General features: G+C 33.7%; 1 protein-coding gene across 20 annotated transcripts in view; it reads right to left on the bottom strand.

Annotated features, from left to right (window-relative positions):
- The window catches only part of CADPS2 (calcium dependent secretion activator 2), a 465,193-nt gene that overhangs the window by 220,530 nt on the left and 225,596 nt on the right, over positions 1–19,067 (bottom strand). For all 20 annotated transcript variants that reach the window (XM_036230978.1, XM_016125157.2, XM_016125160.2 and 17 more), the window contains exon 7: positions 5,164–5,275. In XM_036230978.1, the coding sequence (XP_036086871.1) occupies positions 5,164–5,275 (112 nt within the window). The remainder of the gene's footprint in view (positions 1–5,163; positions 5,276–19,067) is intronic.

Here is a 19,067-nt window from a genome sequence, read left to right as displayed (position 1 = left end):
CTTGAAAGAGTACTTAATAAAATAGAACAAAGAAGATGTTCTGGCTCCACTGCACTGTAAAGGAAAATAGATTCTATGATTTGCATGCTTCTCCATCCTCAGGGAGGCAGAAGAGCCAGCATCCTCCTGTGTATGATGATGAGGTGGCCATGAACTCAGAGTATATAAATAGACAATAGGTTATTCTTCTAACAACTGTCAGAAAGAATATCTTCATAGCTACACTTCTAAACAAAAGTTTATCTGGGTAGAAACTTCGAAAATTTATTTTGTACCCAAGACTACCACTTGGCAAATTTAAAAGCTACCAGGAGTACAATAATTCATTCTGAAAGACTCAAAGGAAATTGCATTGCTCACAAATAGATGTCTTGTGGGATCATTATTTCGATTTTTATATAGCTATGTTAGGTAAGCCTTGCTTGTAAAGTTTTTGGGGGACAAAATCATCCTGGTTATGACGAACTTTAGACTTTTGGATGCTTGACTGGTTAAGTAATCACCTGCTAGGACATACTCAAAACATGAAGAATACCTCGTTCTGCCTCTAGGTATTCCCTCAGCACCTGGTGGAGAGCTGGCCCCAATTCAGATGAAAAATCTCCATATGCCACCCCCATTTCCATAAATAGGTATTGACATCTGTCATCTACAAACCAAATCTGCATGTCAAGCACTTGCCAGAGAACACAACCTTCCACTGCCTGATGCCTATCTAAATTTGAGCTATCGTTCCACAAAACTGTAAGTTATGATAGACTTTTTTTTTCTCATCCTTATGAATTACTAGTTCTAAACCCTGGCTGCACATTAGTATCAGTGCACAGCAATTCTCAACCCTAGATGCACCTTAGCATCTCCTGAGAAATGCTTAAAATACTCCTTCCTGTGCTCGCTCCAAACCAACTAAAAAAAGGGTGAGCCCAGAGCTTGCATCTTTTCAAACACTCCCTGAGGCAGTTCTTATGTGCACAGAGCTGAGAAGCACTAACACTAAAGTACACTGGTGGCCAGAGGGTACCCTAAGAAGATTAAAATCATTGTATAAAATGACATTATATTAAATAGCTATACATAAAAATGACTAGCTTAAATAATAATTGGTTCTTGCTTTAAGTTGTGAAGTTAAACTGGCCCACGCTCACACCATGATTTGTAAAATACTGTCAAATTCTCTCATCTTATCAGGTGTAGTATTTAATGATTGTTTAAGGGCCCCAACTTTGGAGTCAGGAAACTTGAGCTCAAATCTTGACTCTCGCATGTACTGAGGGGTCCTCTCCAACTCCTACTTTCCTTATCTACACATGGAAAGTTACTACCATCCATAAAGATGATTAAATAGGATTATGTTTGAATGGCAAGCAGTAATAGTAGCCTGTTAACTACTACAATGATAGAGAATTAGAACTAGAGATGACAACAGGGAGTTTTTATTTCATTGTGCTCAGCTTACATATAAGGAGTCTGAAATTCAGAGAACAAATGCCTCCAGATCACACTTAATAAAAAGGAAGTGGAGGGAACCTCACTTAGTATGGCAAAACTGACCAAATAAGCATGTTAGTAACTTGCCCTAATGAAAATTATTATCTAATAGATTAGTCGTCGAAAATCTCCGTAATGTCTGAACCTGTAGTTTCTTCAGAAGTTTTCACTATTGAGAATATTAATAAGATGTTTCATCTTCTCTTTCACTGAGTCACTTTTGAATATAGTAATCATACACCCTTGCTATGATACATTCTAAAGACAGAAAAAAATGTAAAGAAATAATAATCTTTACTTTTCAAGTTTATTGCTGGTTGTGGTACTGGTATGATATTTGTGAAATGATTTGTATGTGTTATAAAATGGAAAATGAGAAAATAGTGATTTTGTGGGAAACCCAAAAATTCATGATTTTTTTGACTATGTATTTCTTAACCAGAGTGTGATATATAGAATGTTGGTTTCTAAATCCCATTATCACTGAAAGGAGCCAGTGTTGAAACAGTGCCTGGGACAGGAAGAGTACAAGCTGAGTCTGTTACCATCTCAAGGGCCCCAAAATAAAGACTAATAGGATCACATGTAATTAACATCACCAATATGAGGAAAAATATGCCACTATATGACTTCTGATATGATGCAATGGGAAGCATAAAAAAAACATCACATAGGTAATGCTCTTCCCAAAAATGTTAACCCAAATCCAATCATGAAAAAAAAACAGTAAGTTGAGAATGAAAAACATTCTAGAAAATTAGTTCAAATCCTCAAAAATGTCATTATCGTGAAAGATAAAAAAGAAAAAAAAAGACAGAGGTGGGGACAGTAAAATGAAAGATGTTAGAGTCACGACAATCAAGTACAATACATGGTCCTGGGTTGTATTCTGGATGAGAGGCGCATCTAGCTTTTAAAGACATGTTCAGATATTCAGGGAACTCTAAATGTTGACTATCACATATTATTGAATCAATATTAAATTTCCTACGTGGATAACAGAATTGAAGTGATGTAAGATGTTTGTTTCTTAGAAAATATATGCTAAAGCATTTTGCAAAAAAAAAATATTTAAAAGCCTTCCTTAATCTTTTCAAAACCAAGCTTTGCATTCTGCAATAATTTAACTTTGGGGACAAGTTACATAGTACTGAAAGTTCCTGTATACCTTTGACAATTCCCTGCCATAACTAACAGCATACACGACACCCTGGTACATCTGTTAAAACCATGAATCTCACATCGGTAAGTTACTATTAACTACTACTCAGACTCTATTTGGATTCCACCAGTTTATCTACTGAAGTCTTTTTTCTGTTACAAGATGCAATCCAGAACACCACATTGTATTTAGTTGTCATGTCCGATTTTTTTATTTCTAATAAATGAGAAAACATTGGCTGATTTTAAGGACAGAATGATGTGATTTGTTTTGAATTTGAAGTAGACCACAGAGGCTGAGGTGTGAAAGCTGAATCAGATGGGACAAGATGGTTAATGAGAAAGTAATAATTAGCCTACTATAGTAGTATATGTGAGAAATCAGCATCCTGAATTAGGATAGAAGAGATGTTAGGATGTAAATAGATTCAGGATAAATCCAGGGAAAAGCAGACAGATTAGGTATTGCAAATAGACTGGGTAATAGGGTGAAAGAATGAGAATCAAAGGGGATGTCATGGTCAATGGCTTGGCGGCTGCCTCTACGGAAGACTAATCATAAGTTCTATTTCAAAAATATTTAGTTTGAGATACCTGTTAATATACAATTAAATATACCAAGTAGGCAGGTTGGATATACAAATCTGAAATACAAAGAAGAAATATACATATATATATATATATATAAAACAAGTCATTAATGTAGAAATGATATTTACAGTCATGAGACCTACTAAGGGCATTAGTTTAGATCCATGGTTCTCAGGCAGGGATAGTTTCTGCACACCTTCCAGGGTCCATCTGATTGTCTTGACTTAAAGGAGGGCAACTACTGGCATCGACTGGCTGAAGGTCAGGGATGCTGCTAAACACCATAAAAAATGCACAGGAGACCACCTAACAACAAAGAATTATCATGCTCAAAGTATCAATAGCACTGAGGTTGAGAAACCTGTACAGAGAGAAAAGTTGTCTTCTTGGGTGAAGGGAGCAAGGGAGCATCAGGTCTTTCTCAGATACATGACTGATTGGAAAATACGCCGCTTATGTACCTAATTTAAAAACTGTTTTAGTATATATTTGCCCAGCTGAGAAGTGAATTAAAATTATCTCAAGAATTACATTTTATATACCTGAACATTATATAATTGTTTTAACCAATGTTACCCCAATAAACTTAATTTTTAAAAAGTTAAAAAAAAAAGAATTACATTTTAGCATTAGACTCAAAATAGCTGCTATTAGTGAAAACAGCTACAAAATGAATAAGGTAAAATTAATGTCATAATAGCTCAAATGTTCAAATGAAAAACCTTGATTCATAAATCCATTAGACCATGTGTAATCTTTATGACTCTTCTGTTAGATTATGCTACCTGTCTACCTTTGTTGAATAAATAAATGCACAAATAAACCTGTGAACGAACGGTGTGGCTAAGCTTTCTTAGCTATCAACAAATATGTGCAACATGGAAACAGAAGAGGAAATTTGGAATGTAAATGCAGACCCATAATCTGTGGAGTGTAGGTATAGATTCCTAAAATCCCTAGCAGTGAAAAAAACCCGACAGGGTAAAGGCTATAGAAGAGGAGGAAGACTTGAAATAAACAGTAATCCCGACTTTGGGAAAAAAACATTCCAGTAAACACAGTTATCCCAGGATCCTTCAACATCTAGCACCACACAAACTGTCCATCAACACCAAAATTTTCAAGAAAGATTTCTGAAAGCTTTATTCTATGGAAATTATGTATAAAGGCAGGACTGGGTAAGACAGAGCCACACTGCAGAAGATAGCTTTAATAGCCTACTTACTGGAACGCATCTACTTCATAAACACGACTGCAGATAATTTTTTATACCAAGAGGTGTTAAGATCACAAATCTACTCTCATTTAAATGCTTTTACTGCTAGAAGAAGCTGAGTTTAGTAAAGCTGAGTTTATACTGGAATTAAAGAATTCATATATTCTAGGTATGAGGAGGTAACTATAAGAAGAAAAAAATAATTCAATGTTAAAAGATGGGTGATACAGACCTTAGGAGGAAAATGGGAGAGGTAAGATAGATAAATATTCTTAATAGATATCTGTAATTAGTCTAATCATAAGAAACAAAAAGAACAAATGACCTCAAATATAAAGATGATGCTTTAACCCATGGACAGAAATGCTTTAATGAGAATTACCTTTTACCAAAAAGAACAAGTTGGCCTGTACTATTCACACTCTCTGGCCAGAGGCATGCATGTGGGGGAAGAATGACTGAGTTAGTGACTATGATATTATGTGCCCTTTATGCACCCACATCCTATCACGATACTTTCTGTGTTATTGACGATTATGCTTAATAAGTTAGAGCTGTATGCTGGGCTCATGGAAAATTACAGATAAGTTATTTTATGTAATTTATGAACAAAAAGTTCACAGACAGCATTCTGGCCCACTGTAACTCTGAATCAAAAGAGGTTAAAGCTGTGCAACCTCAGACACACAGAGCTGACCGGAACTCACCTTTCCTAGCTCTTTATCTTCCAGGGCCAGGACTCCAGTACTTTCTGTGAAGAGTTTTACTTTGACCACAGGCCGAGGGTGGGTGGTAGTGAAATCTCCTTGGGTTCCCCATCTGCAATGAAGTAACAAAGAATTTCTTTGAAATGCAGTATTAATTTTTTTTTTTCCAAATATGTGTGTCACCTGAGAAGTCACATTAAGCAATACAGAGTCTTTTGTGGTTCAATGAGATTCTTATCTTTGCTTTTGTTTCTGACAGATGGCTCAATCAAAAAAAGAAAAAAACAATAAGCTTTACAGCTTGTAATAATTATTCAGCTGTTCCAAAAATTAGCATGCCACGAAACTAATATGAGAAAAGAATCTGGGTTACGGTAGAGCACTACAGATGTACGTATTAAAATCTAGTCTTTTATTAATTCAAATACAAATTACAATACCATTTTTATGGACGGCTTGGGAAAAACTGCTAATGGTTTATTTACTTAAGTAATAATTTCTCAGAAATCTATTTTTGCATGCCGAGAATTATATCCCATCTCTTCTTGAAAAGTTTTCAGTAGATATTTTATTTATATTTTAAAAGTGAAGTTTGTTTTCTCAAGTCTATTGCTTTACATAATTTTTTAAAACTCTGGTCAACGGGAAATAAATAAGCATCATAAAAATGAGTGTTTTTCCATTTATTTCTTCATACATTCTCCTATGAATGGGACAAGTCTGCCAACATCTGGCTCTTCAAATCATTGTTACAAAATAACATGTTTCCTTGGATTAATTTTTAATAAATAGCATCTCATTTTGCCATACATTAATGCATTCTAGTATATTTACAACTGGCACACACCTGACATTAAAAAAATCTTATCACTATTTCTCATAACTCTGAGATCATAGGCATGAGATTCAGTGCAGCATGTAGAAAATGATACTGAGAAAAATATACATATAAGAAAAAGTGAGCTTTAACAAAGTAAAGATTTCTATTAAAATAAATCACCAAATAAAAATACCAATTTCTTATATTGTTTTAGAAAAACATACAATTTACCATTTTCATGGTATTAACTTTATAAACCTTATTCAGAAAGTTTGAGAACTAAAGAGAACTGAGGAAAAGTGAGTGTAATAAAAATTGAACAAATAATTTGATGTCTTCCTCTCATATCACAGTAGTTATATCACAATATGAGTACAATAAAGCAGAGGCCATTTCAATGACTAAAGGAACTCACATCCAGATACATTTTGATCTTCTCAAATCAAAGTCATGTGCCAGAGGAAAGAGAGAAATTCAGTTAGGATGGAAAAGCAGCTTAATTTCTATTTTAGACTTCCTGAAAGGAGTTAGCCAAGAATCTTTTTGCCATATCATAGAATTAAGACGGTCTGAGATAAAGTAGAGCTAAAATAGGAATAAAAATAAAAATAGATCCTGAACCAAAATAAGGAAGTAGAGAAAATTCTCAATTTAGTGTATAGAATCTTAAGTCTTGAATACAGTCAGGCAATCTGGATGACAACTCTGGAGTAGGTTCCCATGACATAGCTTTTTTTACTTGGTATCAGTTAGGAAAACTAACGCACGGAGACATTTTCTTATAGTTCGTGTGTGTGTGTGTGTATTCTAAAATGTGTGTGTGTGTGTTTTCCGTTAGCACTTAGGAAAAAAAAGTTGTGAGTACAATGTTGTATATAGAACCATAACATTAAGCCTGTTAACTGCACTGTTTGAATCTATTTTAGTCTTACTGATTTTTGGTATCCATTATCGAGCAAGTAGAAGATTACCATTTCTCACCAAAACAGAGATTTTGTCAGTTTCCCTATATATTTTGGTCAACTTTTGGAGTCCTATTTGGTGATATAAATATATTCAATAGAACCATGCTCTTTGAGTATGAATTGTTTACTACCTTTTCCGATCCTAAGGCCATGATTATTTTCCAATGATTGGACTTGTGTAAATTCAGAGAACTAACACTGTGCTAGAAAGAGTGATAAGGTACAGACAAGCTTAGAGAAGTCACACAAGGTACCTAATCAACATATTGCAAGTATAGACAGTAATGTATTAGAAAACAAAGAGTTAGCTAAAATTAATAGGAAGTCATTAGTAATCTAGAACTTGGAAAGGGACCCAGAATATCTATGCCCAAAATCAATATGCCAATGAAGGTAGGAAATAGGTGAATATCACAGGACCTCGTAAGCAATTTATACGAATATATCTACCTACAAGGTCTGGAACCTCTAAATTGAGAGCATGAAATGCTAATGGCCAGCTCTTGTGAAACAAGGAAGACTTCAATGACATGCTTTCGGGCAGGGAGAAGCTAAGATATAAGGATACTGGCAGATTCTAAGGTAACAGAACAAACTTTTACTGACATTTCACAAAAATGTGCAATTTTAAAGGGGCGCATACAGATAAACATGGTGGCAATTAATGGTCCTTATAAATCCCAACATTCCAGGATATAAACATAACCTGACACCACCTTGATAATTTCTCCTGTGACAAAGAAAAGTTTAAAAGGGGAGGAAGGGAGTAGATAGAAGTAAAGGGGTCAAATATGTGGTGTCAGAAAGAAATTTAACTCTGGGCAGTAAACACACAATGCAATATGTATCAACATACTGTTGGATTGTACACATGAAACTTACTGGATTTTGTTCATCAATGTCGCTGCAATTTTTAATAAAAAATATAATATATACCTTAAAATATATGTAAAATTAGAAAACACTTATGAATTCTATAATGAATAAATTAAAAACCAAAGCCCTGCCCCCCATAAAAAGGCAGGGAGAGGAGGGAAGAAGATAATAAGCCTTACCATCAATATTCGCCAGATACTTCCTTGTTTTCTATTTAATTGGCATGTTTAAACACTTTCAGGTATTAATACCAGTTCTTATCCTCCCACCAGTTTCTCTGTATTATGTGATAAAAGAATACATTACCCTTGCTGTCAATTTGCTTAAGCTCAAAATACATTGCCTTTTTCTATTTCTATAAATGTATTATTTATGAGGATTCAGACTTCCAACGTAAATCTTCAAATGAATAAAATATCTACAAAGCACTTTTAAGAGGACAGCAGGACTTCCTGGCTATAAAAATAAAGGGTAGTTAATATACCAACTGAAATAACTGACATTAATTATGTATTTGCTATTAAATATACTGGAAATCTATATTAGTAGTCTAAATAGATGTTCACGTCTGCTCAACCAGTAAGGCTACTTCTAGGAATTTATCTTAACAAAAAAGTCATGAATACTGAAAAGACTGGAGGTAGAAAAGGGTAAAGGGGGTCAAATATTTGGCGATGAGAGATTTAACTTTGGGTGATGAATATACAATGCAATATACAGATGATGCATTACTGAATGGAACACTTGAAACCTATATAATTTTATTAACCAAGGTCACTCCAACAAGTTTAATAAAAAATACATGCATTTGCTTTAAAAAAACATAAAATAATAATTGTACACCCGAAACCTATTTAATTTTATTAACCAGTGACATCCAATAAATTTAATTAAAAAAAAAAACCATCAAATAGTACACTTAAACAAAAAAAAGGAGAGACTATAAGCAGGAATATATTCCCCATAGCATTATGAATGAGCAAAAACAAGCAACTTAAATATCTAATATTAGGTGAATGATTATATAAATTACATGGCACAAAATGGAGTATTTTACTGTTACTTATATAATGATGTAAAATAATGTAAAACTATGTGTAATGTTGACAGAAAAAAAAGGAGAGGACATGAAACTGAATGTGGGCCTTTTATTCATTCAAAAATGTTACTACCTTGTATATGCTAGACAACATTCGAGTGTCAGCAAGCAAACTCTCTATTCTTTTGGGACTCATATCCTAAGAGAATATTACAGATAATCAGTAATTTAATTATCATGTACTGCAGCATATTCCTCCCCACCCCTGCCCTGTATTTTTAATAGCTGGATACCTCCTATAATCTCTCAGAGTATCTAGAGAACTAGATTTAAACTGATTTGAAAGAATTCTCAAAAATTACTAGCATAATTTGTTTTAAAGTCTGTTGAAAATCATGAACAGTAAAACGGTTTTGTCAAAAACCATTCAAATCCCTTAACTAAAAATTCTTACTGTGAACATATAATCCATTCAGGATTATAGAAGCTAAGAACTTAAAAACAGGCTCAACCTATATTTCTAATCTATGACTAGCACTGGAAATTTCAAAAGATAGATGAAACTTCAAAAATTATTTCATCAATCTCTCCATCCTTTGATCCATTCAACTATGTGACTGGCATTGGGAAAGGATGGGCATTCAAAAAAAATCAAGACATCAGATAAAGGAGCTCAGACTAGTAGGAAAGACAGACATAACGACTCATAAATACACATAATAAATCAAATCATACAGAATTGAACACAGTTCTAAACTGCATTTTTAATTACTTCTGAGATGTAGCACTTTTTCTTTACTAGTCATCTGCATTTCTTTTATGTCTTTCTATCACTGTTGTTGATTTATCTAGTACAGACTTTCTTTTAACTGATTTTATAAAATTATAAGTAAAGACATTCAATATTTCTGATACATATGGCAAATATTGTCGCACCTTGTTATTTTTTATTTAACTCCTGTTTATGGCTCTTTAAAATGTATAGTTTAAAAATATTAGGTAGCCGAGTTCTCTATCAACTTGATTGATAGTTTCTAATTTTGAAATCCTACTTAAAGAGTCTCTTCTTAACCAAAAATTGGATGAATATTAACATGTATTTCTTATATACGATTCCACAGTTTAAATCTTCAAGTTGTCTGAAACATGATAGTGATACTAAATGGAAGTTTCATTTAAATTTTCATCTCTTCTAACCTCATTTGGTTTAGAAGTCAAATATATTTATAATATCAGTATATAAACATGGGTTTGGTTTTGAACTTTCTGTCATATTGATTTATCTCCTGAGCTGTTATACACTGAATTATTGTAGTGTTATTAGATATGATGATACCAGTTAGAACAAAAATTAAATATTTTCAACTTACTATATTTCTATTCAAGAAAAAAGGAGGTATCTCCATTTATTAAAATGTTCTAATATTCCTTGCTAAAGTCTTAAACTTTTTCCTTCTTCTATGTAGGTCCTACACATTGTGTTAAAATTGTTTCATACTATTTTATTATTTTGGGATTCTAAGGAATTTAAGTCCTTTTGATTGTCTGAGTATTGCTGGTATACAAGAAAGTTATAAACGCTCTTTTTCAAATGATAGTTTCGAATTTATCATTTCTAATCTAGTGACTGCTTTTTAAAATGTTTTCTTCACCAAATTACCATTAATTGTACTATAAAGGTGGAATTATTGAAATAATCAAATAACAATGACATACAATTCCAAATACATCACTTATTTCATAATAAGAAACATGAAATAAGGATCCAGCTACAAGGCTAGAAAGCCAAATAATTATATATAATTATTAAGATTTTTCATGCTGCAACTATTTTAACAAACTATCCAACTACAGATAAATTAGTTTCATAATTTTAGGATTAACATGATATAATTTTCATCCAAGAATATTTGCCTCAATAAATGCTTTGGTTCATAACTTAAACATGCAAGAATCAGATATTTGATAGCACTGATTAAGACGTTCTCTTGGGAAGTTGAAAATCTTTTCAAATTTTCTGCAATCAATTTCAAATAGGCCCGAGGTCTCTTCCTGCTGTCTTATGGAGGATATGGATTCAACAAAGTGATTTGGAGTTATTTTCAATTACTTTGTATTTGGTGACAAAGCAGATGGGCACAATTCATGGCTCCTTTGTAGGGACCAAGAGGAAATAAATATGTTTAAGAATGGGACGTGATTCATTGACCAGAAAAGTCTGGTGGTATGCATCCTCAGGAGTATCAACTAATATCACCAGCAACCATGTACCGTCTTGGAGACTGGATGCCAGGGAAACTTGCCTGGTTGACTGAGGGCACAAAGCTATGTCCTGCGTGTGCAACTATCTTTATGTAAGTGAGTTTTAATATGCTTTTGTTACATAAAGAAAGCTGCATTTCTTTCTATCTGTTGATCTCCTATTAGTCAGAGTCCTGCTGGTGATGGCCATGAATACTCTAAAACTATTCTAAAACAAATGTGTACATAAAACACATGTATTAATAGGACCTGTAAAATATAATATCACTCTAAGACCTCACATTATGAATACACAGGGCTATCACTTTTTTATTGAATAATTTAAAACTAGGAATTAAGTTTAAAAAGAATTACTTAGAGCCTGATTATTAATTATATAAATTGAAATTAAATAATGAAATATTGAAAGTATTTTAAAAACGACGTTGAACACCGTACAAATGTTTTTAAATATATGATTTCTGAATAATATGACCAATTAAGACGATGTAAAAGCTAGGCAGAAGACACTTTTGGAAGAGAATAATCTAATATTTAACAAGTTTAAGATTTCTGAGTGATTTCCCAGGGCCCAAGTATATCAAACTTTTATCTAACACTGATGGACTTAAGCCAAAGATTAAGGGAAAAAATATTAAAAATAAGTACCATTTTCATGGGAATGTGGTTGGTTGGTGACACATCATTTACCATGGCCAAAACTATAAGAGGTAAAGGGGACTTAGTTGAAAAATTCAAGTGTCTGATTCTAATAGGCAGCTAGAAATTCAGGTCTGAACTTTTGCTAAAGGCTGCAAACGAGATATAGATTTGAGAGTTATTAACAAAGAGATGGTAGTAAAAGCTATGAGAATGAGTGAGGTTGTAAAGGGTGACCATTAAAACTCGATGATGGTAGGGATTTATACCTTACAAGCCCAGGCTATTTATGTATCTATATCTGTATGTGAATGCGTCTAAATGCATATTTAGTATTTATTTTTAAATAAATGGGCTATTCAAATTGTTCTATAACACATTTTTTATATAACAGTACATACTGATCTTTATCAGCACACAGATTTACACAATTCTTTTCAAGATCGAAAAATATTCTCCTTGTAAGTCTGTGCCATGATTTTTCAATCACTCTTCTGTTCATGGACTTTAAGGTTATTTCTAATTTTAACTATTATAAGAAATGCTGCAAAAAAAAATCCTTTTGTATATTTGATTGTTCTCACGTAAATACCGAGAAGAACAAAAGGTCAAGGACAGAATTCTAAGATAACCCAAGGTTTTAAACTGTTCTTAAATGTAAAAGTTTATCCTAAGTAATTAAATAGGTTGAATCGTAAGAAATTTTCTTATGTAAATGAAATTTATCATGAACAGTCCTACTATAATCAGAAGCCCACATTTTAAAATAATTCATTGTAATACAAAACCTAAGACTTTTTAAAGCTAAAAAATATATTGTAAAAACGTCCTTACCTTTCAATTTCAATAATCTGTAGAACAGATTTAAACTTCATTTAAAAATATATTGAGTATACTATTAAATGAATTTTCTATATATTTAAGTTACTTTAAGTTGGATGATCAACAGTGTTTATAAAAATTGCCTTATTGCCATTACTGTTGTTGACATACCTGAAAAGGATTTGAAATTTCTATTTGTGATATCTAAATTGAATCACATGGAGGTTAATAATATACCCCAGGCAATATAACTATGGCAATGAATAAAATTATGGCTTGATTTTCTAGGCCATAAGGATAACATTTATTACACTGTCATTTAAGACATTAAAGTATTCTACTTTATCCTTTCAATAAAACCAAAGGAATTATTTTACATATCAAAGATAATAGCCTAAATGAAATTAATGACACAAATATCGCAACACTGTTCTAAACAATTTCATATAAAGATGTGTGAGAACAAAAAGTCAAAGTAATTTTTTTAAAAAGGAAAGAAAAAATTAAAACCAGTATCTGAGACTTTGCCTACCATAGAGTCCAGTGGTAGTAAGACAGGGCTAAAGAGTACAGACCACAGAGACAGTTTCTAAGCTCAAGTACCAATTCTAGCATGCAAAGTGACCCTGGACAAACAACTTTACCATAACCTAATACTTTCTTTATGAAATCGTTGAGACACAAGTGAAAACAATTCATGTTAACACCCATCATAGCACAGCATTTGCTGTACAGAAAGCGCACAGAATGCCAATTACTCCTATTTGTATCCAAAGAAGTATTACTGTAGCTTTACTGTCTAAACAAAAATACCTACCTGAAAAAAATGATAGTTGTGAACAGTAAAGTTTCAATAGTTTCAAAAAGATAACATGAAAATCCAGACAATATGAGAAACTACAAAAAGAGAGAGATATCAACTAACGGCAAAACACGACAAAGAAGAAAGATGGGGGAAGACAGAGAAAGGGAAGGAGGGAGGGATAGAGAGGGGATGAGGAGAGAGAGATGAAGAGTAAAGAAGGAAGAAGGAGAAGGATTAATAAAAAACAAACCTAGAATAGGTCAAGACAGTTACAAACCTAGCGTTACTCTGAATCTTAATGCATTTTTGCGTGTTATCATTAACATTTTTTTAAAAAAAATGAATTTAAAGTCTAAAATGACAACATAATGCAAATTTTAATAGAAAAACTAGAAAATATCCTTTAAAGTAACTAAGTTTTATCACTCTAAGCTTCCGGGAATATTTTCCAAAAACACCAAATTAAAACTTTTTATTATGAAGGAAAGAAAATACAAAGTCATCTGTTTCTTTTAACACGACAAAGAAAAAAGAAATCCTGATAGGACATCTTGTACTTTAAGGCAGAAAAATGTTTGGAGATGGGTAATGACCATTTTCATAATAAAAATCCTATGGCTGTTCCTTCATTCTCTCCCTTATCGGCTCTTGGATATCTCCCCTTCCCTTTGAAGAAACAGCTTCCATTTTGTTGCTTTAAAGATGGTAAAATCTCAAGAATTACAGGGTTAAGTTATTCTCTAAAGTCTGTATTTAATTTATGAAGTATTCATGCTATTAAACACCCATATTAAAAGTAGAGAAATCACATTATACTTGTACTATTTTCTTCTGGGCAAGTGTAGTAATAAGCATGTTAGCACAAAATCAAGTTTCAGAAAAGACAAAAGATATAATCAGTCACAAGCATTTTCCTTTCTCTCTCTCATAGCAGAATAGTTCAAAGACATTAGTTTGAAGCATTTAATTTTAAAGAGAACCATTTGTCACATCTTGCATTACAATTTCATTTGGTCAAGACAGTACAAAAATTTGTAACTTTTTATACGATGAAAATCAAGATTTTTAAGAACTTATGTACCGGAAAACAAGTAACTGATATATAAAATTGATGTAACAAAAAAGTATAAAGTTTGTTATAACCCACAAATCTCTAGAAAGAGGTTTAAATAATAAAATGCAATGGTATATAAATGAGCACATCTGTACTACATAAACCAATAATTAATCATCTACAGAAATTTATCAATATTTGTTCATACTGTTCTCATACCCTCAGTTTTGAAGCTTATGTGTGAACATCAGCCTGTTCTTTTCCAGGTTTTTTGTTTTTTGTTTTTTGTTTTTGTTTTTGTTTTGACTGAAAGCAAAAGGTGGATGTGTTGTATGAACTGAGGGGAAAAAAAAAAACCCTCAAATGTAATAGAATTAATACATTATTTTTTAAAGATAAGAAGTATTACCGAAATTTAAAATATAGGGTTTCAAACTATTAAGCTATAATTATCACTAATTAGTAAATTAGAACGTCCATCAGTTACTAGTACATACTCGCTTTACTAGATCTTCAAGTTAATCTCTAACTTGACAGAATTTCAAAACAGAAATTTTTTGGGGCCAGATATATGGGTGCGAAAAGGTTTTGCTTTATATGTTCTTAACTTGAAGACCTTGGAATTGCCAAAGTGCTATAATGTTAGGGCTTCCTATTCTTAACGACTTACATTTAAAAGCAAATGCTCCCCAGCTGTTTCCAGTTGCTCTAAGACTTGGTCCTGTCTTAGAGCAGCAACACGGGGGCTTGGGACAGGGAACAGCAAGACTGCATCATCTACACAGGTTTATTTTATTTCTCCTAGGAAGTTTTCCTGGGGTCTCTCTGCAGATAAAGTGACTTTTTTCTTTTTCTTTTCTAAATGACATATTTCTGGGACAACATAAAAAACTTTCCAAGTGCACAGAAGGAGTTTAGGACAACAGAAGTTTCTGAATTACACAAATATCCCAGGTTCCGGAGTCGGTAGCATTGCCTGAGACCCTTCCTGAAGGAATTGAGGAGGTAGCAAGAGCATCAGGCCTTCAACAAGGGCGCGATGCATGGAGCAGAGGCAAGTGGATGCTCGAGCACACAAAATATTGTCGGGGCCCGAAACCAGCTCCAGGAACTCCCAGTGGAGCACACTGCATCGTGGTGACACCATTGCAAGCAGCCTCAGGAGAAAGCTGGTCAGGCAGCAGGATCTGGCAAACATCACAGGCTGAATAGTCACTGCTGGCACTCGCTGCCTCTGGTTCCAGAAAACATGGCTAATGTATGTTTTGGCTTTGCCTACTCTTTAAACAGTGAGAGTTATTTTGCTGTAGTCATAATGCCCAACCTTGAGGTAGGAAGAACTTTGGGAAAAATTGCATGAAATTCTAAAATAGCATATAAGGTAATTGGAATTCCTGACACCTTTATTAAATCTTTATTGTTTCTGCTTGTAAAGAATTCTGAAACAACAACAGAAAACTTCAACCTTATAGTACTTCGCAGTGGTACAAAGCTGGTGCTTATCTTGGTTAGTCTAAGAACTTTATGGTCTAGGTGAAGTTATTAGTCACCGATATGTTGGTGGGAAGTCAAATCTAGAGGTGAACTTAGCTCTCTTAAGATTCAAGACTCCGCCTGGCAGATCTCTCCCCTTTTACCTGCAGAGGGAGACTCTTGTTGAGTTTTTTTCTTTTCTTTTCTTTTTTTCTTTTTTCCTCCACTTCATTCATTCTGTCCCTGAGCCACCATGATTACCGACAGGGCCTTATTTTTAAAGGTGAAGCTAATAATAGAGTATACAAAATGGTTACGTAATGAACTGACTAGAATGACCAGAGCCAAGAAACAGGTCAAATCAAATCACAGGGACGTGGTGGTGGACGTTGAAGCCTATATAGCATCGGCAGGATCGGGCAGATAATGCAGATTGGGTGTAATCCAAAAAAGTTAGTTGCAGACGGAACAATCGGAAAATAATAAGTACAGAGAGAAGCACAGGAGAAAAAGGCTAAGGTAACCTGAGAAGCGAGATCGGAAAATCTGTGGCATTGTTTGATCCAGCTACAGAGCTGGAGCAACCAGTCATAAACAGTTAACTAGCCTCCTGCAATGACGAGAGAAGAAAAAACTGCTGTTTTACACAGGAGCTCTCTTTACAAATGGTCCTTTCCCACCAAACTCCAGAATATGAAAGCGGTTTGGTCTGCTTTTCTGGAGAAAGACTCTATAGCTCTGAGAGGTACTAAAAAGTCTATATTTTTAAACAAAAGCAAAAATTCCTAAGTACGTTTCAGTTTCTACCACAGCAGATGGGAAAGGGTAAAAGAGAAAATGGAAGATGAGGGAACAAAGTGAGAGAATCAAGTTTAATATCTAACATGGCTCTCAAGGTTGCACATACCCAGCCCTCGGCTACTCCTCAAGCCACAGCTCAACCCTTCTAATCCCGATCCACACCCACCCAGAAGGCTCCTGGCTTAGGGCACTGCACTTACTGTTAGAAGCATTGATCGCTCATTTCACATTATTCCCTGCCATGTTTGGTTAACTACTACTTGTTTTTCTGTTGAGAACTCAAGGGTTATTTCTCAGAAAGACTTTCCTAACCGTCTCCACCTATTCCACTGGACAATCCTCCAAATAAGGCACATTATCATGGCATATATTTGCTTCTGATCATATTGCGTAGATTTTTTTTCTTCAAAGCAGTTACCCAGTTTGCACTTACACGTTCCTGGGTGTTTAGTTGTTAATGGTTGTCTTTCCCCTTTCGATTACAAGTGCCGGTTGCCATAGCTATGTCTGATTTGAGTCATCATTTCAATCCTAGCGTCTGTGCAACAATAGCACAAAGCAGAGTTCAATAATTATTTGTTGAATAAGTGAATGATATCACATACTTTATTCTCATCAGTCTAGAGTTCAACGGACTATGAGGAGAGCCACGGGAGTTGGAAAACCAAGTTTTCTTGACAGCCAGCTTTACTGAGCTAAACACAGACAAGGAACTGGGCCAGATCAGGACCTACACTTCTAAAATTACTGTCACCCTGGACAACTGCACAAGTTGCATGTACAATAGCTCTAGATCAGACTGCCATCGATGTATACAACAAATATGCAAAATAGATCATTTTTACAGATGAAGAAATTTTATGGATAAAGTAACCAACTCAATGTTTGGGGGAAATGTTGTCAAATAAAAGTAATCACCGAAATCTGAAAGCCACTTCTGTATTTTAAAATATGACATTATATTTCACTAAAATAATATTGTCAATATTTTTAGCATATTCACATTGGTTCGGAAAGATTCTAAAACATATCTACATATCAGAACTGTCATGGCTGATAAACAGCACATATATGTATTCTAAGTGTGTTTACCTGAGACTGCTATTCATTTCTTACCTATTATCTCCTTCCTGGCCAACTGTGGAAAAGTGGAACTTTCTTTCCTTAAGGAGTAACAGGTGTGTTTAAATAATGTATTTGATCAACATTTTTAATAACATTTGTTGTGGTAACATTAATTAATAACATTATATAAATTTCAGATATACGACTTTATAATGCAACATCTGTATACTCTGCTGCGTGCTCACCACCCAAAGTCTATTCTCCTTCCATTACCATATATCTGGCCCCCTTTACCCTCTATGTCCTTCTCCCACGCCCACCCCTTCAGTAAATACTCTTCTGTTATCTGTATATATAAGTTTGAGTAAATATTTTTTAACAGCTTGAATTTATTTAAGCTGATGGTGCTTGAAGAAAACTATGCTGTTGTATTTTTCCACTTGACTTTTTGGGTATACTTTTCTTATCCGATCATCTTTGCACCTGTGCCCTGCTTAAGTGGAGAATTAATATAGAGTTGAAAGAACAAAATGCCACATTATTGATTAAATAGTAACCATAATTTTCTCCATGAGGTGAATCTCTGATAGATTTTTTTAATCACTAAAAAGTATTCCCCAAATAAAAAATGAAATACTGAGGCAAAGACTATTTGTAATATTGTAAAACTAAATACTAACTTAAGATCGGAGAATAGTTTACCTCCAATTTCCCTTTTAGAGCTTCACAAACATTATGTTTAACCAATCAAATAATATGCTGATACAGTTACAACTTAAGAAGAATCACAGCATTTAAGCATGGATTTCTGATTTACTTGGATAAAATACATCTGTCATGTTTTTCAATGGAAGCATACAGAAACTGTGACAGATCCAGAGTTGGCATCTTAATATTTTTATAAAGGGAATAACATGGTTTTAGAAGACAAAACATTACCTGGGTCCTCTGACCACCAAAATCACGTGCATTGATAAAATGGATGGAATCTGATTGCCTGGTTAGTTATTATTTGAACTACAACTTCCTGTTTCTTAATTGCCTATCGGCTGTTACTTTGTTAATCCTTATTCGAATATGCAAAAGTTTGAAGTGGGTGGAACATTTTTAAGTGAAAACAAGCACAGTTGTGTATTTGATTTAAAATATCCTACATTTGCTACAAAGAGGTATTTTTGAAAAGCACCCTCACAGTTAAAAAGTTACATTATAATAGCTTTAAGGAATATTAAAATTCTAGCTTAAATTCAAGGGGCATTTTCTCTAAGAAACTCCATGTAATT

This window comes from Rousettus aegyptiacus, unplaced genomic scaffold (genome assembly GCF_014176215.1).
Source record: "Rousettus aegyptiacus isolate mRouAeg1 unplaced genomic scaffold, mRouAeg1.p scaffold_m13_p_13, whole genome shotgun sequence".
In the NCBI taxonomy this organism is placed as follows: Eukaryota; Metazoa; Chordata; class Mammalia; order Chiroptera; family Pteropodidae; genus Rousettus; species Rousettus aegyptiacus.
The sequence above is the reverse complement of the archived record's forward strand: the minus strand, read 5'-3'. Positions and strand labels throughout refer to the sequence as shown.